At 35.8% G+C, this 27,410-nt stretch overlaps 1 protein-coding gene and 1 non-coding gene across 4 annotated transcripts in view; both read right to left on the bottom strand.

The window, feature by feature from the left end:
* TBCK (TBC1 domain containing kinase) overlaps window positions 1–27,410 on the bottom strand; it is a 105,199-nt gene that overhangs the window by 11,609 nt on the left and 66,180 nt on the right. For all 3 annotated transcript variants that reach the window (XM_062574904.1, XM_062574906.1, XM_062574907.1), the window contains 2 exons: window positions 19,803–19,978; window positions 3,125–3,300 (listed from right to left, as the gene is read on the bottom strand). In XM_062574904.1, coding sequence (XP_062430888.1) covers window positions 3,125–3,300; window positions 19,803–19,978 — 352 coding nt within the window. The remainder of the gene's footprint in view (window positions 1–3,124; window positions 3,301–19,802; window positions 19,979–27,410) is intronic.
* On the bottom strand, window positions 14,183–14,253 carry TRNAR-GCG (transfer RNA arginine (anticodon GCG)). The gene has a single exon. It is a non-coding gene; the product is annotated as a tRNA-Arg (tRNA).

The following is a 27,410-nucleotide window of genomic DNA, read 5'->3' as shown; positions in this document are numbered from 1 at the left end:
GAATGCTGGGGTATCTGTTGCACAGGAGTTTAATGCAAAGGGAATGAAACTCACATACTTGCAATGTGAACCAAAAGTAGATGGGAATTATATATATATATACACACACACATATAACATATATGTATATATATGTATATACAACATAGGTGCACTCATATCCTCAGATGAAAGAGCATCATGCATGTCTATCTGGAGCTACACTAACAGTGAGAACATAGCAGTCATCATACTGCAAAAAGCTAACATATGCACGCCAGGAACTCTTGAGATATGGTTAGTTGTGCTTTGTTCTTAAACGGTATCTTTCAATGAGATTTTTATGACCAAATACTGAATATAAAAATTGTATGAAATCTCTTCAATATGAATTAAGTTGGACCACTACTACCTTTTTCTGAATTTGAATTGTCATGATTAAAAAAAAAAAAAAAAAACTCTCTAAACTACTTCTATAGACTATATGCACAATAATACAGAAACACTTCTCTTCCCCAACAATAAACACTAATAGCTTTGAGGAGATGGAAAACAACAAACTGTCACAAAAATAAATACAATGTTATATATATCCAGTCATTTTTTTTTTACCGTACTTGTAGAAAGTTAGTAGATTCTGGGATTTAATTTAAAGGGAGCTCCTTAAATGGAGGTAAAATTTAACCAACTTATGTTAATACTAGCATTCATTTCTTGTGATTAGTGCAACACTTTCAGCTTCATGATTATTATTACACAGTGGGAAAAACAAGCATTTGAAAGAAAAAGGATGATCACATACCTTTCATTAATGTAGTTAGCTTGGTTCTATTTTGAAGGGGAAATTTAAGACACTTCCTCCTTCACTAATCTGCACCAGCCCTCAACTCCTCTGATTTATAATTGCATCATTCTCATTGCTACTAACCATGGGAAGTTTTGAAATGAATGAATGAATTTAGACAGAATAATGCTTTGAATAAACTTAGCTGATCATGCTCATACCACTGAGGATGCTTAACTGCTCAGAGCACTTTGACATAATCCTTTCCAAAAGAAAAAATACATTTACTTATACTAACACCACTAATATCCAACTAGATAGAGTCAGACTGTATTTCTTGTCATTCGTATTCTCATTAATCTTAAGTGACCATCTTAACCTTTCCAGTACTAAGACAACAAAAAGGCAAAGATTTTGTGCTATAGACTTTGAGACCATAGAGTACTTAGCTATAACTTTCATAACTGGAATGGAACATTGCCAGTATTTCTGTTAACATTCTTAATGAAATAAGGCTTAGACAGAACTGCTTTCTGAGTAAAGAGGACCACATTTTCAACAGTATAATTCCAGGAGAAATAAAGCCATTAAAGTCCAGACAATGAAAAGTCAAACTATTCAGACACATGAATCTTTGCTTAATTGGAAACCTTGCATGAAATTAATACATGCAAGCAAAACAAAAAAAAAGCACTATGTCGACAACATTATTTAGACAGCAAATCACACTGTAAGTTCAAGTTTGGCATATAGTAACATTATAACTACTTGGAAATATCTCTTTTAATTCAGAATCCTCCAGTTATATAATTTAGTTCACAACATGAACAATACATTTACTTCTGTTTACATAGTAAAAATCGTATTTACCATTCTGCTTGTCATAAGTCATTGTTAAATGACTTGTCGTAATATTGTTAAATATTTAATAGAAAAGTATACTCACGGCACTATTTTTCTGGATATACAATTACCTTTAAAATAGTGTTTCAACAAACTACAAAATGATGAAAAATAGGAGGTTAAGAATACTTATTTAAACTTCTACTATATATTTTAGGCCAAATATTTAGCCCTGATTCACTGTTAAAGGGCAACAATTTAATCAGTGTGAGAGCATCACTACTAGTCCTACATTCCTTTTAAGAAAGTATGGAAAACCTAGAAATCCTGGGCATTCACTTCACTGTTCAGAATTTACACTTCTGTTCTCATCCACATGCAGTAAGTTAGCACTAGCAAGTTAAACATTAAGATTTTTTTTCCTCTCTAACAGTAAAGACATTTTACTGAGAGGAGCCTGTGGGATCTCTATCAGAGGAGGTCTTTAAAATCAAGTCCAATGTATGTAACAGGAATGATTCTCCTTTTTTTTTTTTTTTTTTTTTTTTTTTTTTGAGTAGAAGGTTAACTAAATCTCATGATACTTCCTTCCTTATTTGTCTGTGGAGTATCATTGCTAGCGTGAGACTCTGGACTCAGCTTCGTAAGAATTACAGCTTATCATCTGGTAAGTTAAGAGTAAGTGCCTCCCTCAAAGGCAACAATTTACATCAGCTTTACTATTATGAAAGAAGCAGCACTTAAAAATCATATAAAACAGTAATAAATATATTCCCTAAAATGTTAAGTGTTGCATCTAATAAAATTTTGTTATTGTTCCTACTTTTAGATGGATGCTGATGAAGATATATAATCCTTGTAAAGCACATCTATAAGAAGGAACTCCCCTTCCAACAAACAACCCAATCCCCTAATTACGCTGCTTAAAAAAAAATATATATATATATATAATAGCCTCCTAGCCTCCACAACCAAAGCACTACATACCTGAAAATGAATAAATGAAAGATTAAGGTGTAGATAAAGATCATAAAGAGAGATTCAAGATATGTTTAGAGCTCTTCTGAATGTAAGCAAGCTAGAGGACAAATTAGGGCAGCCACAAGGCTACGTTACCTGACAGTAGCAAGGCAGCACTCAACAGGAATTGACTTTTCACTAAGGGACTGACAAAACACATGAACTATCAACCCTTTTTCACTTCTCTTCCACTTACACTTCCAAAAGACTGGTCACATTACGTAAGGAAGGTTTGCTGATAACAGTTGTTATAAAAAAGAAGCATCAAAGCACCCATGTATTACAGGTACAAAGTGATTTCACTAGAACCACAGTTTAAAGTGTGGAAATAAAAATACTTGTCCTCTTCTGTATAAACCAGGACCTTCCATGATTAAAATTTGTGCCTTACATGTCCCTTTCCTATTATTTCCCATTCTAATATCACACTGTTCCCAGATAAAGAAGAAGTAATTGTTACAAGCATGATTTGGTATGAATTGCACTTTTGAAGGATACTCTTCACTGTTACGAATGTCCACCACCAGCAGCTTTGGTTTGCTAGATTTTGTTTTCTTTACAGGTGTTTTGGAATGACTTGGTCCTGTCAGCTCACACAAGTCAATCAAATCTTCTGCTGAAATTCGTGGTGACACCTCCGCCTTCAGGTCATCCAGCTTGATAGAATCCCTAGACTTTAAAAGAGAATTAATATTAAAGGTGACAGAACTATTTAGTGACATAAGAAATACATTTGGTGAAAAAAAAATCTCTATTTTCATAATTGCTGTCACAAACAAATCTCTAAACTGCAACAGAAAGGATATGTTATGGTCACCAAGAAGTAATTCCACAGTGTTTGAAGCAGTTTTTCCACCTTCCTTCAGAGGCTGTTTTACACTCCTGAGACTCTTGAGTATTATTACAACTACACCGTCATTTAGAAAAACTAGCTTGAGCCAGTTCAACCCAAGTTACCAAGAAAAAAACATGATGAATAGGCAAACCTCCAGCATGTTCAAGAGGGTTAACTCAGATCCTTTATACGCAATAGACAAAAATATCTGGAGCAGGCCCTAGGTTTTTATCTTTAGACATTGGGGTAGCAAAATCTATTCAAATATCTAAATGTTAAGCAATTTCTACAGCCACTTCTCCAATTATCACATAAGCAAATGCAAGATTTTACCCTCTCAGCTGCCATGGTGGAACTTCCAGAAATGTATCTGCATTAGAAGGTCCTCATATCATGGCAATTAAGCTTTGAAAGTGCTTCATTACAAAAACATTCATATACTATATATTTAAAAACACATCAGCACATAGCATGGTGTTAAGGAGTTAAAAAATTATGCTTATATACAATCTCCTGCAGCAAGAACACTTTTTTTTTTTTTGGATGGTGCCATGACTCAATATGAAAAAAACACAGTTTAAAGTAGCTTATTTTTGTTATTCTTTAATCAAGCAGATAGACAGTTAACAGATTAGTTACATATGCAGAAAAACACTATGGAACTCCACTTGCCCCAACAGTTACATACATCAGAGATGCACTTACAGAGCTCAATCATCTTACAATAGGACTGGTTTATTTTGTGCAACCATTGCACTGCTATTGTGCAGGAGGTCAAACAGAGGAAACTTTCTACAACAGAGACAAGAGTCTACAGCTGTTTCTAGTGAGCTTTTCTAGCTTGCCACGAAACATGAACAAACTACTGCTGAGATTTGATACAGAGAGCATTTTCTGAAAAATCTTCAGACTATTTTGATCCCTTATTTTGGGGAAAAAAAGATCTACATTAATAACTAACCATTTCCTCATGGAGAGTTACTTGTGTGCTCTGCAGTTGTTCAGAAGATAAAAGCACAAGCATACACAGATGGACTTTAGAAAGTGGAGGAAAAACCCAGTCCCAAATGGAGCTATCATTAGAGTGTATTACTTGTGAGAATGAATATATAGAGCACAGTTAAAACCAGAGGACTTTAGTAGAAGTGCCACAGTAGTAAGTTTTATATTTTGAAAAAATATTGCCTCTCTTACCTAGTTTTCGTTTACCACAATCCTATTGGTTCAAAACACCATGTTTAAAGGCTACAAAAAATTTCAAGAGAACACAGTAACACACTGAAGCACACTGAGGCACTACTTAGTACTAGCTCAACTGATTGTTGCCAGCTCTAGTGTTTGTTTCAGTTTCTAAACTATATGAATTTCCCATTTATTCTGTGGAATATTTCAAGTTTAGAGAGGAATGCCACGAAAATGCTAGGGAGCACAGAGAAGTGAGATTTAACTCTGAGATATTTCCCAAGATACATCCCAGAAAAAGACTTCCTAACCAGCTGCTATGCAGTTATAAATACCTTCGCTATGAAGCGGGATATCAAAAAGCAAGGAAAATTGCAGACAAGAGTCTATTGTGCTTCAAGGAATACATTAACCCATGAAACTGGCTTTTCTGTTGTGTGCTACAGTATTTAAAACGCAAGAACTCAAAAATTGCTAGTCTCAGCACATAATTTCGTCTTGAGTTGAGAATAATAGATGTCATAACACATTATAATCAGAAAGATGCTTGAGTTTCTAGATAATACACTATTTTTCAATAGAATAGACTCTTATTGTGGGTTTCCATAAAACAGACCCAACCCTGCTTCTGTAAAAGCAACAGTGTGATTGAGGACACATCCATCCGCCCCTTGCTGCCCAAAGACACCTCCCAGTTGAGTAGGTGGATTCCTAAGGAGTCCACGGAAATTACTTGGATAAAAGGGGAGGACAAGAAAGAAAAGTCAAAGTCTTCTGACAAACTTCAGATCTATGGATTCAGTAGCCCACCACTGGGGGCATCACATAATAGTTTTCAATATCCAATAAAGCTAATGAAGTAGAAAGAGTAGTGATCACATGAATACACATTTAGCCAGGACAGCTTCATTTTTTTCATGACAGCACTAGCAGACTTCACTACACCTTCCTCCAGAGAGCACCTGTGAGGGACACAGTAGGGAGGCAAAACAAGTCTGCTGCAGCAAAAGCTCAAATCTTGAAGCAGGGTCAGACGATTACAAACAACAACAAACATTCAGATAGCAAAGTCAGGCATTATAAACGTACAATATGTCAGCGCAGATGGCTGATATGACCTGAACTAGGTCATCTTCAGAAATATTTATTTTGTGATGTACTCTGATTATACAACTTTCCACTTTTACTTACACGATTCTTGTCTAATTCAGACTACATGACAAATACCTCAGGAAAGAATAAAAGTTTAAGAAGGAAGTCTGAAGTTCTGGTAGTCCTCATTTGCCACAGTAAAAACCAAAAAAGTCGAAATTCACCTGTATTCCTATAAAAGCATTTTCCTTATCTATAAAGTATAAAGCCACAAGAAGTGTTCCACACAGAGAGACCATCTGTCCTATGAATAACGTTTAATAACCAGAATATTCGTACTTTTTCTTTTTTTTCCCCCCATTAACTGGGTTGAAAATAAGGATTTATTCCTTATTTATTCCACAACCACCTTTGCTATAATTTCCCATGTTTCTGACCTAGCACGTCTAGCTCTATCTGTATGGTACATATAGTGACACAATATCTGAATACAGGCTTTAAATAAAGCTATGGCCTACAGCTCCTCGACAGACTTCTAGGAAATAGAACTGCTGAACCAATTCCATCTTTTAATAACTGTTTTATCAGAGTAATTTTTTTCCTTCAAACTGTAAAGTGAAATACATGCATGCACTTATAAAATCACTTCTCCTAACTACATTTAAAATTTTCCATTTACCTGGTGTATCTGATTACAACCATATTCCATGTCAGAAGTTTTCTCATAGGAATTCTCTAAAAAAATACCAATCTGTCAGGTCAAGTTAAACATGGTTAACACCAAGTTGCCAATCCTTCTGCCCAGGCCTACTCACACCTCCTTTACACACCAGCATCCTTCCACCTAAATCTATAGTTTGGCTCTGAACTAGGTTCAGAGAGCTCCTGAGGCCATTACAGCCTCTGAAGTGCCCAAATCATCTTTCCTACTCTTCTGCACAACAGAACCCCACCTGTTACCTACCACCTCAGCAGTTACCCTCTTCTCTTTAGCCTGGCCAAAGGTCTAAGACAAGAGGTAAGACAGGCAGGATGACGTTTTAGACAGAAGGCTTAACATTAATCCCGACTGCTGGCTTAAATCTCTGTTTAGGCCTTCCCATAACATTGTTAGACATTGCTTTCCAGTTAGGAAGAATCAGAAGAAACAGTGGCAAAGGAAGCATTTTAGAACAAATCCTTTTGAGTAAGATTAGCTGCCTCCTCAGAAAAAGTTTATGGTCACTGATAATTTCTTAGCAACTATTTACAAATATTTAATAAACTGACTATGCACAGTGTCTAACTGGGATTTTGATCACATCTAAATTCAAGTTGCAGATAGTCCCATTAACTTCAAGTCAGGATGCTTGTTTAAGTAACCTGCTGAATTCGGTAGCTGCAGTTCTTTTTAATTTGATTTACACATGGAAGGGAATGTAAGACTTATCCCACAAACAGAATTTCCACGCTCAGTAACGCTTACTGCTACAGGAAGGTACAAAGATGACATGTTCCAAAAAGCCAGGATATCTATAGGAAAAAAATGAAATGTCTTTTCCAAGGTAGACATAGTACATAATTTTTAAGAACCACCAACCAACCAAAGAAAAAAAACCTGTTACTTTTCCTTTAAAAAGATAAAAAATCTCTGCTTGAAGCACTGGGACAGTGAGCAGTTGAAAACTCAGTCACAGACTTCTGTATTACTCCAATAGTTTGGTCAATGTTCTCATAGTAGCATGGTTTCACAGCTACTGTAAGAAACTGCACATTGAGTAGAGTATTGAAGTTGAGACCTGTGTCCATACACAGAGATGAACTTTATACATCATTGCTCAGAAAAAAGTAAGAATTATCATAAACACACACTTACATACTGACACACACCTATTCACTCTCACTTGCTAAGGTATCGAGCTTCCTGTTCGAGTTGCTTGTTCTTTTTTATTTGTTTTTTCAAGGTCTTACGACATGCATTTCTAGTCACACTGAAGCAAAGGAAACAGACTTATTTTGACATATCTTCAAGGGAAATATGTTCTTACAGGTGACTTGTCTAAAATAAGTTGCTCAGCAAGAAAGGCTGTTATTTGGCACTATGGTATAGGAAAAAGGAGTATTAACACTGAAGTTTGAGATCTAGTCACCTCCCACAAGTTTCCCTGCCAAACACCCTAAATTTTTCACTTTAAAGGTACTTATTCTTCTCACCCTATGAATTTTTAAATAGGCCTGGGAATTGCTAAGCCATATGCATTTATTGCCCTCAGTAAAAAGAAATAGGCATTAGGATTTTAATTTTTTTAATATTAGGAATTAAAGCTGCTTAAGCATTCTCAAATTAGAAGCTGAGCTTCAGAAAAATTAAAGCACTCCAGAACATGTGGTTGGCACAATCATAGCTCCTATCTATTTTTCCATTAGGCTATAATCTTAGAGGCATTTCACCCTGGCTATTACATGAAAATACACATTTTTGAGAAAATATTTAAGTATCTCTAGTTCTGCTGGACCTGAACTTAACAATCCCATCTGATAAGTGAACGAGCTATAAAGCAACTTTCTATCCATGAAAAGGATTGCTTTTATCTCAGTAGAAGCAAGGTTCCCCCCTTTTCTCTTTGAAGATGGCATTACTTATTACAACAAATTTAATATAGAAGAAAATTCAGTCTGAAAGTCAATATAATTAAAGTCTAGAGTCCAAGTAAAATAATCTTTTCAAAGTTTCAAAGTCCTTCATAAAGAAATATGTTTCACTGAAGACGTCCTTCCATATTTTGGAGCATAATGTTCTGTTTCTGAAATCAATGCATGCAAGTACATCTAGGAATAAGAAGACAGTAAGATTCTAATACAAGCTTAGAAGAAAAACATTTCTAAAGAATTTATCAAACAGAAAAATAGACAAAAGCAGATTCACAAAACCACCACAAACAGGTGTAACTCTGAATCAAGGGTCACATTAGTCTGCAGTAAAGAGACGGTTGTTTGTGCCTCTTTTCACTTTACATAACAAAACTGAAAAAAAGCTAATGTATTTTCATAGTGACTTCCACCTAAATGCAATACTCAGGGTCATGCGGTAAATGCATTTGCATAGAGCAGCCCTATTTTATATAAACCAAAACATAGTAGTCAGATGAAAACAGATACAAAAATGAGAAAGGACAGACAGCAAAATAGCACCCTTTGGAACAAATTTTTAGGCATCCGGCCAGTCAGACTATGGCACTACTATCCTGTTTTTAATCAAAAAGTAGTTTTTACCACAGGCAAAGTAGTTTTCAGGAAGTATCCAAAACCAAGATCCAGTAAGAATGTTGTGGACTTTAGTTGCATCTTCTAAAAGGATTTTATGCACTGAAACCAATCATGACAAGTATGCTTCCACTTAGTATTTTCCATGCAAATGTTTTTATTTGTATTCTTTATAATTAAGTAGATGACAGCAACACTTAATCTCCTAGGAACATTCTCTTTTGTATGTTTATTTTTGGTGGATTTTTTGTTTTTTGTTTTAAACAAACATACTGACTCCCATTGTTCCCTTGAATTCTGATGCCCTGATAGCAAAAAGTGCTTTAGTCATGTACCAACTGAGAAATAACAATGCTTAAATCCACTGTTAGTGCCAGAAAGGGGCCTGCAGAAGAAGGGGAGTTTTTTAATGATAAATGAATAAAAAGAAAAAAGGTGTCCTGTCCCACTGAACCTCTCCCCCAGAAAAAAATGCTTGATAGAACAATGATAAAATATCCATCAGTAAGAAATCATTAAAAAAAATCTGAATATTAGGAAAAAAATTTTTTTTATATATTCAATCAAGACAACTTATAAAGGAAAAACAGCCAAATTTCCAGATTTTAGGATCTGTTTTCCAGATTTTTTCAGGTGGTTGGCAGTCATGGTTCTCTATCCACAAGCTCATCGCCAAATTCATACTTAATGCTTCATACTCATTCCTCCCCCCATCACACTCTGCCTCTCTTATTTCCAAGTCAAGACACTGAAACACTATTTTCTCCATCCTCCCCATCTCCCTGTACTTCCTGTTTCTCAAGCCTGTCCTACTTCTGGGTGTGCAAGCTGTGCTTTCCTACCCCTCCATCATCCTGACTGCCCCCCAACCCGAGAGCTTCTGCCTCCCACACATCTTGCCTGTTGCACTTCCAGCACCCTGATGTCCTCTCCAGTAACAAGATGCAGCACCACAAAGGGTCAGAGACAAAAATCCCACGACGTGTGCTTCCAGTGGAATAGATGACAGGGTTTTTGCTCTATGGCCAACCTAACTGGTAGGATCCTGCAACCCAGGGGGTTTTTTAGGAAGCACAATGACCCAGCTCACAGCCTGGCCCCTTTGCAGTCTACAAAACGTGAGGGAATTGTGCTTGTCTAAGTAGCTCTTATTAAGAAAATCTGTTTTTCTCCCTGTACTAACACACTGAGTGAATAAGCTGAGTCAGCAGAACGGGGGGGGGGGGGGGGGCGGTTATTGTTTGCACGCACCTAGGCAGGCACGCAGCAAAGTCTCATTAGCTATCACCTTTGATTCGATAAAAGGAGCAAACACTTCTCACCACTGCAGGAAAACACTTTAAATTATAAAGTTAAGCCATAATCTAGTTGTGCCTGAAAACACCCACAAGATGGGTTAACATGAAATGAAACTGGAAACAAAAGCAGCAAGAACAATCTCACAACACTCCTCTTCCATGGGTGCCTGTTTTTCCCTCTTGACAGATACTGTTCCTTTTGAATGCAAGTTCCTTTGAACTTGACAGGAAATTATATTATTTTACTTTGCAAACAAAAAATGAAAAGAGAAATAGGGAAACTTAAGAATATAAAATGTCAGAGATTCCCCTGTACTGAAAAAAAAAAATCCCATCTCAAACTACAAGAGGAAGAGTAATTCCTCTCCCCCTCACGACGTGATCATGCAACTCACTTGGCATTGGTAATTATAGATGAAAAAGATCATGTTTTAGAATTCAACTATAGCTGCTATTTATCCACAATTCCTATTTGCTGAATGAGCGTTAAAGTCAGCAGAGCTCTGGGATATTTTCAGTTATTTACCACCATGGTTCCTACTGAAGACCAAAGCACACTGTTCAGATTCTACCTTTGTTAGTGACTATTAAGAGGAGTGGTGATATGTGTGTTACCTACACACATCAGCTTAAATGCATTCATTCACATTTGCAGAAACTGATCTATGCGAGACAGCATAATTAAAAGAAAGAACATGTGTTGATTTCAACACTGAGTCTTCAAAAGTTAGTCACTGAGCCCATTCGGCAGAGTTTTTTTTTATTTTCTTTTTATTTTCTTTTTTTCATCTGCCATCTTAAGATGATGTGGACAGGTTAACATGGGCCACCAGCCAAATTCACCCCAACTGCTCTTAGTTACCCACAGAAATCCATAAATGCTGAGATTCCTGTCAAAAAATGTCAGAAAAACATAATTCATTTTGATATAAATTACCAATTCATTTGATCTAATCAATACATACTGAAATCATATTGATCTATCAACTGCAAGGATGGAGCAACAGAACCATGAAAAAGAACTGCGTTCAGGAAAACCTTTTTAATCCTCTCAAGGCACTTGCTAATATAGTTAGGTCATAACAACATAGCAAACTGACTCAACTGGGAAAAAACAAGGCACTCAGTCTACTCTGAGGTGCTTTAAGAGAACGATGCGATGGAATCCTAGGTTCAAGGTTAGCCTAAGGCAGGGATCCAAGAAGAGACACAGAGAGCGAGCGAGTGACACAGAGAGCGAGCACAAAAAATGAGCCAGGGCAGAGCCCTAGAGAGTAGAGGAGAAAAATCCAAATCAACCCAGCAAAACCCTCCACCTTTGATAGAAATAAATATACAATCTCCCACATAATACACCTCCTTGCCATGTCCTGAAAATTCATTTTTATTACTCTTTGACAATTGCACTGTTACACAGCAGCATGCTCTACAGGCATAACTTTCTCAGCTGTGATATACTGCATACACAATGTTATTGCATAGTAGAACTAGTTTTGCTGTGATGGGCAGGAGACAACTATGCTTTGCATCTGCATGTACTTGGGTGTGAAAAACTCCTGAGATCCTTAAATTCATCTCTCCTCCAAAACTTAACTTCAAAATTTTCTGCCAAACTGCATTGCCTTCTAATACTACAAGCACAGAAAAAAATGCAGTCTCAAGAGGATCATTTCTCTCTGCAGTATCTAATTGTGCTTATCAGAAGCAGAACAAGGCATTAAGCTTTCAAGAATCATGCTCATCTTAAAGTATATTTTTAGCACACCCAATAGGTTTATTCTAAGAATTAATTCTCTCCTAAAGTAAAATCACATGGGCCCAGTGCTGCCATTTCACTTTCCTTTTTTTAAGACACAGGCCACTATCTTCATGATAAAATATAGTTTATTTAGTGAAGTATGAAATAAAACTGTTACCCAGCAAACAACACGAAGTATTTATATTGGTCGCCAGAAAGATCTATTTCCACTAGTCTTGTGTTTCAAAGAGAACCAGGGTCAATGCTGAAACACGAAAACAAATGAAGTGAAAACCGTGTCTTCAGATAGATATTGCAATTCAGGGCAATTACAGCTTAAAATTCTGCTCCCCTCCATTGTTCATAGGTCTATGTTAACTTTACAATACATCACATCCCCAGCAACTCAAAAAATAATTACCACTGAAATTATTAAAACACTAAGTCAACTGTTTCCCAATATTACCCATGCATAGGACCTGCACAAAAAGAAAGGAAGTATTTGAAAATAATTTAGTCCTACTGTGAAATTTATCTGTATTTTAAACAGGAAATACATCCAAAAGGGATATAAGTTCAAAGTAAGTTCACAAGGCAGAGTTTGAGAAGTTATTCTCAATTCAAAGAAAAAGAGGAGTTTCGGGGTTTTGTTCTTTTTTGTTTTTAAGTTTCATCTTTATTGAAGAATATTCCAAATCTTAAAGAAACTAATCTAGTACTACAGAAAACAGGAATAGAAAAGTCATTAGCTATCTGGCTATTTTTGGAGCTGAAGCCACAGAAGACTTCACGTAAAAGCTGATTTTACAACTGGCAGTCCAAGACAACTCAGTAAGAGAGTTGAAAAAGCACATAAATCTACAGAAATCTTCAGCGAGACAAAGTAAAGATTCCCTTCTTGCCAAAATCCACTTTTACTATAAGGCTGTGCTCTAGCTGAACTTGTGGAAAGAAGCTTTCACGCAACACCAAATTTTGAAGAATGGAACCATACCAGTTCATGTAGCATAGAAATCATCCACTGATAATCAGCGAGGAAAAGTTGCATCAACGAAGTCAAATGAGGGGGAAAAAAAAAAACGGGCAAAAACCACTGTGTCACTTTGCAGAGCTCAGATTCGAACTGTCAGCTGCAGTCGAGTATTGAGCAGAGATAGGCAGATAAAATACTGGCAATTTTTCATTTCAATCTCTAAATATTTTTGTTGGCAAGGACTAACCACAGATTATCAGTGTTACAGTAAATATTTCAGACAATGTCTTTCAACAGGCTACACTGAATGGAGGCCAAGATTGGGAGAAGAAAGGAAAAACAAAGTCATCTCAAATCCAAATCTGACAGCTGTAACATACTTGATTGATCTATATTATGTTTAGTACTTTATTATGGGCCTGATCCTTTCTTCCTCTTACAAACAATTCATTCTTCCAATAACTTGTGCACCTTAGATGTTGGTGAGAATAGCTTCCATAATCATTATTCTACCACAAAGTGGCTATTGCTTGTGATTTTATTTTTTTTCTCCCCAGTAACATACCAAAAAAAAGAAAAAAAGAAACACGAAACCTCTAACATTTAATTGATCAATGTCTATCAAGCCTGAAATATGAGCTTAAAAAATAATTCCAAAAATTCCAGAATCAAAGATGATCAGTCCCACAAACTACAGAGAAATAACTCGCTAGATCTTTGTTTTTAAAAGTTTACAGGTAGAAAGGCGGAAAAAAGCATGTTTGTTAATCATTTGTGGAACTCCAATGCCTAGAGGTCAAATAGGTCAGGTAACCTTTCAACTTCAAAGCGGGAATAGTCGCAAAGCCGCGCGAGGAAGAACTGCTTGGACAACCAGCGACTCCAGAACCTGAGCCTAAGGCTGCTACAGAGAATGCTCCAACCGCCCCCATCTACGCTCACAGCAAGCAAACGCATCTCGAGGAGACTCAAGTACTGAGTCTACGCAAAATAGTTTACAATCCTTAAATGTGATCTAAGTGGTCAGCCTAACAAACGCTTGAAGTTTGAACTAAGTAACATTTAGATTATTATAAACATACTCCTTTAACTCTACTGAGAAAGAACAGCATTCTATTCAGCATGTGTTACAGTCAGTTTATCATAGAATCATAGAATGGCGAGGTTGGAAGGGACCTCTGGAGATCATCTAGTCCAGCCCATACAGGGATTGAACCCGTGACCTTGGCGTTCGCAGCACCACGCTCTAACCAACTGAGCTAAACCTGCCCCACTATGTCAATTAAAAAAATTGCTATTTAGATTACAACTTAAAAACAACCACAACATTCACTGGAGACTCATCAATAAACATTCAGAGTCAGTTATTTACTAAGTCTGTATTTATTGTTTTTTAATACTCTGGCAATTTATTTACTGCCTTATCTTCTATCAAAAAAGTCCCAAAATATAATAAAATACATTCATATTTTTTAATATGAATAGCCCTAAAAAAAAAAAAAGAAAAGAAAAGAAAAAAAAAGAAAAAAGACTAAGAAGAATCATCATTTAGGGACTTTTTTTAGCACAGCTTATTATGTTGGACTACATCTTAGGACATACACTTCTGTGATTCCTCATCTTCCTTTTCTACATATGACAAACAAATAATGATCACTAAGAATGGCAGTATTAGGAAAACACTGGTATTCATCTAGCTTTTTATTTAAATTTGGCAAGTGAGTACAAAATCCATGAGTTCTCTTCTGTTTTCTTCTTCAGTTAAGTGTTACAGTGACAAAAATCAGCTTGAAAATTAGGAGGTCTGACTGGTGCCAAAGATGGAAATTCAGCCACCAGCAGCAACCTGCCATTACTTAGCGGGTCTTCAATGTGTTTGGAGCTCAGACACACAGGTCAGCAAAAATCAAATTAGTTCCACCTCTGAGATAAAGCAGGAATGAGTGCAAACATGTAGTTGAAAGGATGTGCTGGACCACAGACACATCAACTTAGGTTATCTTTAAATTGTCAAGGAACTGAGAACTTATAAAACATAGGTAAGTTCTGGAAGAAACAACAAAAACTCAAACTAAACAGCTAGATATTTTAAATCTTGGACTCTTTTACAATTACATCGTAATCATAGTTTACAATTAGCGTCTTTATTGCAATCAAAAAATGATAGGAGGGCAAACCTCTTCTTTTGAACAGCTAAAGAGGAGCTGGAAAATAAAAAAGTCAAATCCAGCCAAACAAAAGACAATAAAAAACCAAGGAAACAGAACTAAAGCAGTGAAAGCAGTAATCTCCTTACACTCATCGCTTTAGTTGCTGGCTGCCTGATTTACAAACATGAAAAAGTCCTGAAAAGCTAATCAATACCCAGGGAAAGTTTTGAAGCTTCCAACAAATCTGAAGAACATTTGCCAGAAACAGAGGTGCTAATTATAACATGCCTAATTAAACAGCGAACTGTTTTTCCACCCACAAGCAAACAACTTACAAAAGTATATTTTAACCAATATAGATTTAAGCATAGCATCTCAAAAGAATATAAATAAGCCCAATTTCTCACTCAAGCTACTAGCAGTTACAATCAGAAAAAGAGAAGCATCAGTGTCACCTTCTAAATAAATTAGATCTAACTAGATCTTCTAAATAAATTAGAAGCATTAAACTGTACCTTGACAAAGAAGTTAATGCTTTGCACAATGTGAACTAAATATAAAGTTGAAGATGGATCTTCTGTTGAATAGTAGAGCAAGGGGAAAAAAAAGGTAAATTTCCTACACAAGCAGAATGCAAAAATAAACCTGGAATGGGTCATTCCCATCATAAGACCCTCCAGATGGACTATAAGAGCTGCTCTGAACAACATAGTCCACTTGGCTATTTCCTAGCTAGTACACTCAAGGAGAAACATTGGTGTACGTGACTTACCATGCTTTTAGATTTACCTAAAATTTATTTAAAAAGTAAACGGAGTTAACATGTCAATGATTTGAGCGCTTAAAACAAACCTAGCCAATACACTTCATATGGACAAATATATCTTAGCTACTTAATGGATATTAGAAGCAATAGAACTTTGTCATTCTTAGTCAATAGCAAATAGGCCTGAATTTACATCTGCAAGCAGCATGTCACTAGAGCAACTCTTGACTGCATGTATAGAAAAGTTGTCATCAGGAAACTCTGCTCCTACCATTTTTGATAAAGCACAAATATTTGCCATCTTTTTGCTGCTTCATTTAGCTATTAAATCGCTTTCTCATATAGGTATTTCCCTTTGTATTTCATTGAAAAGGAAAAGCTGAACCAGACTGGTACCATTTACATCAGTCTGAGGATGCTAGTCAGGAACTATCTGAGTGGAATTTTCTCTAGTTGTACGTCTTCAAGCATCAACATTCATGAAGAACTCCTTCACTTGAAAAGAAATTAAGCAGCAGAAAAAAAGACCAAAGATTAATTGCACCAGCCTGCAGATCTCTGGGAGTCCCTCTGTCAGACTTTAGCAGACATTCATAAATAGGAAACACCCTGCATCATTCTCTCACTTGTATGTAGGAGCATACAGGTAGCTGGAGAGAGCATACAACTACTATGTCTATAATAAGGGAGATGCAGGCATAGGTGAATATTCTTACATGACAAGTGATACTTGTCGTTATGACTCCTAGACATTCAAGAAAACCTGGAACACTTGGGGAGTTTCCAGGGCATGAAAAAAATTATCAGTATACTGGCCAACAACAAATTATAGTCACAAATTTAAGTAAACTGTAATCAAAATTCAACAGTACATTTAAAGAGCTTTTCTTGTTATTATTATTGACTCAAAATCTTTCTCATAAGAAACATGCAAATCCACTTAAAACGTACATTCATTCTTTTTGAAACTATTTCCTGCTTGAGATTTTATCTGAGTAGAAATACGCTTACTGGCTGAAAGAGTAAAAGATTAAGGAACACACAAGTCTAGGAGGGAGGGAGGGAGAGACGGAGGAGAGCATCCAAGCCTATCAATAAAATTGTAAATAGATGCCCCTAAGATGAAAACCAGGCAATGCTAACGATAAAGAGAATTAAAACAGTTTTGCTTTTACTAGCTGCTGGTTTGGTGGAAGAGTGCTCACCTGGGGCAAATATTTCTCATATTATTATTAACCAAAGCAGTGAAGCATGCAGATATAGACAAATATTTCAGTAGCCAATAAAGAGCATTTAAGAGACAAACTGAAGCAGCTTAGAAGGAAAATATAAATATATGAGTAGGAGACAGCTAATGTTTAGAATTAAATACATTAAACACTTAAGTTTCAAGTCACAAACTACTTTCAGATGTGAACCCACAGGTTCGTTTTAAAAAGGAATTGTTTTCCTACTCTCCTCATCCTCAAATATAGAGGTGGACAACCAATATAAAACTGAACACAAGCACAGTGCAGAATGCTTGTTCCACATAATGACCAATTAGGTAAGTGGCAATACAAGGATGTAGCTTTTAAGACCTAGACTGATCAGCAAGGACACAACAGACCTTTCTAAAACCCATAACAGACTATGAAGATTGCACTGCTTCCAAATAGAAGAAAGTTTTCCCATGCCCCAAACTGTACTAGAGGATATAACTGAAGATACAGAAAGGAAAAATAGCTCCAGAACTAAGGTAATAAAAATAAAAAAAAAATAAAATTAATATCCCCCCCAGCCCCCGAAGAAAAAACTTTTTGGATATAAATTTGTTTTTCACCAAGAACAACAAGAATTCAAACTTTTCTCAGCAATCACTTCCTGAGAAGTATCACCTTCTAAAGACAAATATGCAGAGATGTAGAGCAGATTATACAAAGACATGTACCCAGTTAACGGCTCAAGTCTGCATTGTGGCCCCTGACAGAATCATAACACACTTAAGCTCACATATACACGTGTCAAAATCCAACAGAGAGGACAGCACATGACAGCAAATAGTTGTAGTCTAGAGCTTCATGTATCAATTGCCTTCCTCGCCATTTGGTTGTGATGTGATTAATTTCCTTTTTGCTACGGAAAAAGCCCAACTCTTAAACTTTAAAAGAAACATAAACAACAGTTATGCTAATAAAAATGCTTGACTATCAAGGAGGATGAAATACAAACTAAAGAGAAGGCAACAGAAGCTACAGTATTTATTTTTCTTCTCTATTACATATCAAAATCATTAATTGATTTTTTGGAAATTATGGGATAGATGAGCCTATTTAGTCATATTAAAAACAGAACTTCTGGCATGAAAGAAAAATTAGTATATGTGAAGGAGGGAAAAAAAAATCCAGTACAGGAAACAAGAACACTGAAGTAAGTTTTGCTTGATCCAGAATAATGGTTTTTTCTCCCCTCTACTACAAGTTTAAATCTTGTTTTATTTATCAATTCAGTATATGACTGCTGCTCTCTCCCTTCTGACTCCTTAATACTGGTGAGCCTCTTCACTCTGCTTAGATACAGCCTGCTTGTAGTTCTGCAGGTGAGCCCTGGACACCGATCTGCTGTGGTAACAACTGACACCACAGAACTAAAGAAGCAGGAGATGGGAAAGGCAGAGATTCTGCACAAGAAGAAATCATTTTATTGGCACATACTTCAAAGAAGATGAAGTTCAAAGCAGTAAAGTTTTTTAAAAACATGGTCACTCTAACATTAAAAAGTAAAAGATAGCAAGCAAAAGTAACAGATACACAGTAGAAGATACCAAGGCTGACATTTCAGAATAGTTAATCATTTCTCATCAGAATTAATAATATAGCTTAGGCTCTAACACTGTCCACTTACTGATACAGTAAATCAGATCCTGTGATCAACATGTAAAACCCCTGTGTTTGCTAGCAGCAATATAACTGCCAGCAATGAAGATTTGCTATGTATTTTAACTACATGGGTTTAAATAAGAAAAACAACCAAAAAAACAGAACAGAAGAAAGACGCAACCTGAACAACATCAATACAGGATTAAGGGGTGTGTACAGCTGATTACTTAATTGCAAGCCAGGTTCAAGTTATCAGTTCAAAGTGCTTAGCAAACTCTAGTGTGTCTGTACTATCCAGATCAGTAACACATTAATAGATACCAAGAGCCTTTTCCTACACAATAGTAAATGTTTGTGTAATTATATTCATTAGAACAAAAAAAAAAAAAAAAAAAAAAAAAAAAAAAAGAAAAGAAAAAGGAAAAACACTTAAACACACCCTGACAACACTGGCATTAACAAGAGTCCTAAAATCACCTGTGTTGAGTCAGATTACTCTAACTGAACAGCAGTAGCAGTTCTATATGATGGCTGTTTACGAGAGAAATAAGAGTCTACCAGTTGCGATTTTTGCTTGAGTTCTTTAAGTGTAGAAAAAAAGACTAATAAACTCATTTCAGACTGCCAAGCAAGATGAGCAATAATCTTGTTAACTAGCATTTCACTGAACAACACTGCAACTACGTAGTAAAAATGGTCTATTTATTTTGTACTTCCTCCTTTGGCCTCCTTAGAAGCAGACATACACCACTTCTAATTTAATTTTTTAAATAGTAACCTTTGAAAATTATCTAAATATAACAATTATTAATCATGACTGCTTTGACAACAGGATCAAAAGTTTTATGAGCTCCTCAGAGTTATTGTAAAAAACCCCACATTTTCATAACAAATGAAGCTTTGTTCTAGAAGGCGGCAAGGGTGAACTAATGCATTTGATAACGGAGGAGTGGAGGGTGGTTTTCTAAGAACAGACTGTGTGCCTGGCTATCACATGTCTTCCCCCTCCAAGGCCAAGAACAGACAGTCCAGGGCACTTACCAGGTCATTTTTAGGTGCTTCCTGATAATCTGCTGAAAGGCAGGACATTGAACTTCTTGCGCTGCTGCTGTCACTGCCTTGTCGTGGAGCCTGTGCATATTGCCGGTATGTAGCACTCTTCGGGGTCCAGCGAAATAGGTTGATTGACTCACGGACACAACGCTCAATGTCAATCTCTGAGCAAGGATTTAAAGAACAAACAAGAAATGCAAATGTGAAAAATCAGTAAAGCTGGTTAACCAAGCTGTGACATTGCTGAATGAATATACACATATCCATCTATATCTACTGCTCTCTCTCTGTCCTATAAACACTTATTTTTCATGAATATTTTTCCAACTCCTTTGGTGGAAAACAGGAAATCTCAACACTACTCATGCTTGATGAAACACAGAATGGGTATGTTTTAGAGCAGTTTATTTAAAAAACAAAACAAAACCAAAAAATATCCACCCCATAACTCACAGGAGAACATTCTGGCTGAAGGAGTGATGTGCCCTATGTGACAAAATATTAGTGAACTTGGGAGGATAGCAAACATCTGTTAAGTGAGAAGCATCCCAAAATAAACTCCCATCAGATGAAAACTACTGAAGCATAATGAAAAATAGGAAAAAAACTAAAGTGATCTGTAATGCTAAAAGTTCTGCATGTATCTATCTTCTAAGAAGATAGGACACAAAACATTCACTCTTCTATCACTGTAAGAAAACTTTCCAATTTTGCTTCTCCTGTCTAAAGAAAAAAAATATTCTAATTTGTACTTTATACAGGCCTAGTGCAATACTTAAGACAAGCAATGGGTATATTGGCATTTGTGGTATCCCTTCCAAGCATCTTAGATAGTTTACTACAGCACTCTCAATTTGGAAGATTGAGGCATTGATTTCTATCAAGAAAATAGAGGCACCGCAGCTGAACTTATCTGTACTTCTCAAATGAAACAGATGCATCGCCATCAATCAGGGACTAACTCCAGAAACCCCAGTCATTAACAGGGTGGCATGACTGGGGGGGGGGGGGGGGAGCTGAAATTGAAACCTTGAGCAGAATATTCTACTTAGATGAGATTAGTTTTTTTAAAAAAATCTGAACAAAATACGCCATCCATTAAGCTCCTATTCAAAAAGTTGTCTTTATTCTGGTAGGACAAAACCTCCAGTATGTATTTTAATCCCATTAAAAACAGTATGCTTATGTGCTTTCCTAGGTCAGAAATTCAGAAAGATCAAGGACTAAAGCTAGAGTTTGCAAAATTTTAATTCCAGCTCTAAAACCTTCTTGCAGATGTGAATGTAAATCACAATTTTCCTTAACCATGTCAGCTTCCCCAGCTATGTGGGGAAATATTCACCAGAGATAAGTGGACAAAGTGGTGTTTCAAGAGTAACTGAAAATTTTTCAATTCTGTGATAAAAATGTATTTTTTTTTAATTTTGTACATACCACAACAGAAAGTTATTATTTAGTATCATCCTCAAGGAAAATCCAAGCAACCAGAAAAATTCACAAAGAATTTCTAATTTCAGGTAAAGATAGAAGATGCCTTTCACTGGAATTACTACTGGAACTCAGAATACACTCTAACATTATAATTACAGTCACACTTTTTCTCTATTTCTAGAGGTATTTTATTTATAGAAAGGCTAAAAATTCAGGTCAAAACTAACATGTTTATGGGTTTTGTACTTTTGTAAAGACACTGGTTCATTCTACAGTGAGTTATAGCCATGTCTCCTGAGATTCTTGGCATACCATAACAGACTACTAAGGAAATTTTAGCAGTACTGTTATAATAAATGAGATGAAAGCAGAATTTAATAGGTAAAAAAAATAAAAATAAAAAAAAAATAAAAAACACAATATAATTTTTAGTAGCACGAGTAACACTCATTGTGGGAGGGCATAACAACCTGCAAACATCTCAAATTGAAAACTAGGAAATAGGGGATGGAATAGGAACTATATAGTGCAAAAGAAAGTAACGTAAAAGATGAGAGCAGAAATTAGACTAAATTGACAAAGTTGCATATTGTGACAGATTATCAAAATTTATCTGCTAGAAACAAGCTGCATAATCCCAAAAGAAATCTATTTTGAGAACTGGAAAATGCAGCAATATAATTTGGCTAAAAATGATAACCCGTCCTCACACTTTAGTGTGAATCAAATCACTAATTTAATAGTCTGTTATTTTGTGGTTCTCTGACATGAGGTTTCTCATTTCTTCTAAGAAACATTTCTAGAGGCCAATAGCCATGCTTAAAAATGAAACTCTGTAGAACAAGAGAGAATTTTAAATGGTTTGTGAGGCCACCAAAAGCCAACAACAATTCATAGCCTGCTGATTAATTCATCTGCTATAGTAATGCAAAATAAAAATAAAAATTATTTTGTGGTTCCTGATAAATATATGTATATATGTACAGAGAGAGAGAGAGAGAGAGAGAGAGAGAGAGAGAGAGAAATAGACACACACACACACACATATATATATGGGGGGGGCAATGATCAGTATTTATCACATGCAGGGGAGACAAGACTGTTGGCAGTATAAAGCATTTATTTATTTATTTAAGTTAGTTTCAGGATAGTGGACTTTAAGAAAACATTAATATAAATCATTTACAGAATATTTATTAGTCATATCGCACAAATAAGCTTCACAATTGAATAACCTTTTAGCTTTTTTGGTTAATAGAAAGATCATTTCCAGTCAATAAACAAAATGTTTTTTTTGTTTACTTACATTACAAATGTGATGTAATCTTTTGCAGCCTGGCTGGCTAAGATCTTTTCCCTACCATTTGGCTAATAAGAAAGAGCCTGCCATGCTACTCCAATTTGAATTTCTTCCGATGCCCTTACACAGACATGAAATTATTCAGTCTTTGATTAAACGTCCTTTATTATCACACCAACGTTTGGCATGCCTACAGTGTTAATCTGCTTCTGTTCTTCCTGCTCCTAAGTAGTATTCTGTGTTCCAAGTCAGACAGTATTAAATGCTTACATATCATTACGTGCATACTGCTGGTATGTTAGAACTCTAAATACAAGTCAGTGCCTAGACTCTTGGTCAGGACTATGAACAAATGAACAGAGTGTACTTCATCAGGATGCCAGAGTGCTTGTCATATGCAAACAACTTAGACCATCCTTCGCAGAGGAGGATCTGAAGGAATCTCAAGGCTTTGGCATGAACAGAAACCTCTAGAAAGGATAGAGAGGGTCTGCTCATTCATGAAGATACAACTTCTCCGTGCTCTCCGAGGACCCTCCTCTATTTCTTTTTTTTTTTTTTTTTTTTTTTTTTTTTAATAATCTAAAGAGCATACCCATTTGGTTTTTATTCACAGAAAATATTTTGCTGGAAAACCTATAATGAAAATGTGCTGACATAACATGGAGCCATTAACTGTGAAGCATACACTAAAAAAAAATAATAAAAATACTATAAAAATATGTTCTCATTTCAAAATTTAGTATATCTTAAAGCTGTCTGGTTTTCAGAAAGGGCAGAGCACCTGCATTTCAGAAAGTCTAAGCTGGAACCCAAATATTTAGCAACAAAAAATCACTAGTTCCATCTTAAAACACTAGTCCTTAAGAGTTTTAGCTTGACCTAGCTTGAGTATTTTACAGTCAATCAGCAATCAAACCTTAGGGGAAATAGTTATGCGGCACAAGCTATTTATGCCACTACTCAGTATCAAAAGCCTTCTTTCCCCCTACCCCCTGAGGTTTTAAAATATACAAATAATATAGGAATTGAGAAGGAAGGAAGGGAAAATAAGTGACAGTAATATCCTAATTTTGCTATAGCCCTATCTCAATATTAAGTCTATTGAAATATTTTGCTCCTTTTCTGAACTAAACTTCCCAGTTGTTCTAGGATGCTACTCACTTATCTCTTCCATGCTGAATTATTACTCCATATCAAGCTGCCCCCTCTATCAGCACAGTCTCAACTGAAACCAGTGCTTCACCTCACACAGCGGCTTTGCAAAGTTATGTACGTTCAGTGTGTATTATCACACACCCAGGAGAGAAGTAGACTGCGCTTGAAGTAGATGTTAAAAACAAAGCATCAATTTAAAAGCCACACATCTGTGACAAAAATGCATTTTTATTTTTACAGCAAAACTGGAAGCACAAATGCTGTTCACAGCAAGTGAAAGTGGTTACTGAAGCAAAACATAAAATGAATAGCTCTTATTCAATGAAAATGTACACAGACCAAGTCTTTGTGTGCAGTTAATCAATTCCAGAGGCCTTTGCTTAGGTAAGAGGAACAAGTTAAGAAATATGGCCAAAATAAACTGCTTCTGCATTTGGAAATGCCCCAGAAATAAGGGCTTGGTTTGATCTCTCCATCACAAGTAATTTATCACTACCCTGCCAGTCAACCTCAGCTTTCCCCACATAGCCACATAACCAGGCAAGAGACCTTCATACTATAGAAGCAGGGAAATGGAATAGATCAGTCAGTTTGACCTCGTGAGTCCTGCTGTAAGAAGGAAGAGAGATGAAATGCCATAAATCTTTTCTTTTTACATGTCACACAAAAACATACACTAAGCTCTAATAATTAAAAGGACAAATCCAGTAAGAAAGGTGACATTTCTACTCATTATCTCTATATCTATTACTGCTAAAAGGTCAATGAAAAATTATTCTTTTAATATTTCATACATTACAGAATTACTATTATATTTCATTGTTTTACGGACAGTCATTTTGCTCTTCCTCTTATACACATTAGCATCCCTTTCAATGCATCACAGGAAAAAAAAATCAAAAACTACATAAATATCACTTACTAATTTTAAATTTCTTCAGCTAATAAAAAAGATGGTTCTATTCTTCCCAAAACTTTCCACATGGATGTGAGGTGCATATCTCAAGAGCTGTCAGAAAGACAAGTGCTGTCAAATCAAGGAGCCCCACATTTTTAATGCAACACAGTAGATGTACAGAAGTTGCACTGAACTAGACTAAAAAATGGTTAGATGTGGAAGCAAGGGAACTAACCAGAGGACCACATCTTCACACAGATTAAACCTTGCATGGCTGTGATGAGGTACAGTAATTTCAATGCTGAATTGATGGGCTACTTGATCTGGGAGCACATCATTCTACAATTCTCTCAGTGTCTTGGAATAATAATAATAAAAAAATCTCTAATAGAGACAGTTCATCATCCTCAGTACTGCTTACTATGACTTGCTGATTCTGCAGTTTGCAGCCTACGTGACAATTATCCTGCTGGTGGAAAGGAATTCAAACAATTCAAACTGTTCTTGATTTTGAAAGCCCACAAGCAGTAGTTAGTATATCAAAAATGCAATGGTCCAGGCCCTTGTTTGGTGAAGGCACATCAATTCACCCTGCATTAAAAAAAAACATTGTAATAATTGCTCTGACTCAGCAGTATAGTGAAGAGTTTTATAAAGAATTCTTTCTAGTTATAATATGTTGTTGTCCTGCATTGATAAAAACGACCAGGAAAGAAGCAGAATGATGGATGACTGTACTAAGAAAAAACGGCTTTTTTATAAATCAGCCATCAAAGGCAATGCTACACACTATGTTTTACTGAGAAGGAAGACCAGAAAAGGTTATATAAAGACTGTAACACATCTTGGTGTACTATGGTTCATGGCTAAGCTCTGACAGGAAAGTGTATATTAAAGAGTAATATGAAGAGGGCCAGGGCAAACAGCAAAAGTTTGTAGAAACTAACAGAATGTAAAAGACAACTAGATCAGCCATAACATCAATTTAGGATGCAAGTCAATGACAGAAGGGACAGGAATTTACACTGCAAAATGTGAATAGTCAGATGGATGCTGCTTGGCAAAAATAAAGATATAAAAAAAATAGGGGAAATAATAAGGAGAAATGAAGCCAGTTAGCAGAAGAGAGAACATAGTTTAAGAGACAGAGGATAACCACATAGAGAAGATGCATAAAAATACAGATTTACAAAACAGTAGAAATCAGTTTAGAGGAAGAACTTGTTAGAAATACCTGGAGATGAAAAACTTGTGCCACCAACACAACTTCCACCAACATTCAATATTTGAAAGAAAAAGGTTTTGGCTTTTCTGTGTTGCATGGCTTCTTAAACACAAACACACAAACAATCCTCCCTAAAACTGGTTCAACAGATTCACTAGTATTCGAGATTGCTAGCAAACATGTATCTTTTATCTTAAATTTGTGCTTCTCAGTAAGAATATGCAAATGCAGAAGCTCAACATGCACGATGAAAGATCATGCTAAGTTTACAGCTGCGCAGTAGGTACCAGTCACTTCAACTGTTTTCCAGACTCGACATATATAAAATTGTGAAAAACTCTACAATTAGAAACTTGGACCAGATCAAATGCTTGTAATGGATCAACCTCTGAAGAGTGGAAAGAAGGGCTTTTCATCAGCATAACTTTCCTCTTGTTAGTCCTTCAGATGTTTTCAAGGAAAGAATATGATGGAGCTTAGAATTTCAGATTTTGAAATAAAACAAAAATCAAGAAAGCTTAACAAGTAGCACGTATTGCCATGGAAAATAGATCAAACTATATACCTCTTGATTCTTACATCAACAATGGAGAAACTTTGGATAAGGACTAATACATGCAAGATATCTAGGTGTCCATCTAAAGAGTATCCCAAACTACGTAACACACTAATTACCAAATGGCAGGTAACGTATCATTCAAGTGCAAGACATTAGCTTCCCACAAATATAGCACCTGTAAACAGGAAGAATAATAACAGGAAGAATAAGTGGTTGCTTTGTGGTTGCTTTGATTTCTAACAAAATCATCTTGCCATTTGGCACTACAGTAGATAAATTACTGAGATGCAAAACTTTTGGTGTTTATCATGACTCAAGTTTACGCTAATATTTCACAGTGCAAATCTTGTCAATATACACTTCTAAGTGATTTAAAGTTTGCTGCAGAACTGACCTAAGTCAGAAGGAAAAAAGATTTCCCTATCCTGTGATAAAGCTCTCCTGACATCCCATTCAAATTTAGGAATGAAAGTATTTAAGAAGTGCATTCCTAAATAGAATATTTGTCATAATGAGAAAAGGACCATCTTTGTTTGTAAGTTAGTGTCGTTTAAGGGTTATGTTTTAAACAGAGATGTTTATGGTTTGTCCTCCATCAGCTTACTGCTGAATTTGTTTTCTTAGAACTAGTTTAACAACTATAGACATAACAGAAGAAACACCCAGAAGAGGTTTTAATTTTAGAAGAAAGCTTATTTTCTTCTCTTTAATTGTTCTACCTAAAAAGCAGTCTTATATAACTGTATACTCTAATATGTATGTGTACACAGTGGAGAAAAACTAAGATGCAATTGGTACATTTCTGATTCCAGAAAGCATAAGCTATAGCTCAGCAGCAATTGAATTTTTATTTCAATTCAAAAAAAATTTCTATTTTGTAGTTTTGTCATGATGTTAGCACCTAATTTTTCAGATTCAGTTTAAAAAAATATTTTATTCAAAGCTATTTTGTCTACTTTGTACTTTGTATTTTTGGCTAGGATTTGAGCATCACTGCCCAATATTACAGAATGGAAGAGGTTGGA

The sequence above is a fragment of the Rhea pennata genome, chromosome 4, assembly GCF_028389875.1.
Source record: "Rhea pennata isolate bPtePen1 chromosome 4, bPtePen1.pri, whole genome shotgun sequence".
NCBI classification, from domain to species: Eukaryota; Metazoa; Chordata; class Aves; order Rheiformes; family Rheidae; genus Rhea; species Rhea pennata.
Note: the sequence above shows the minus strand (reverse complement) of the source record. Positions and strands in the feature narration are given on the sequence as shown.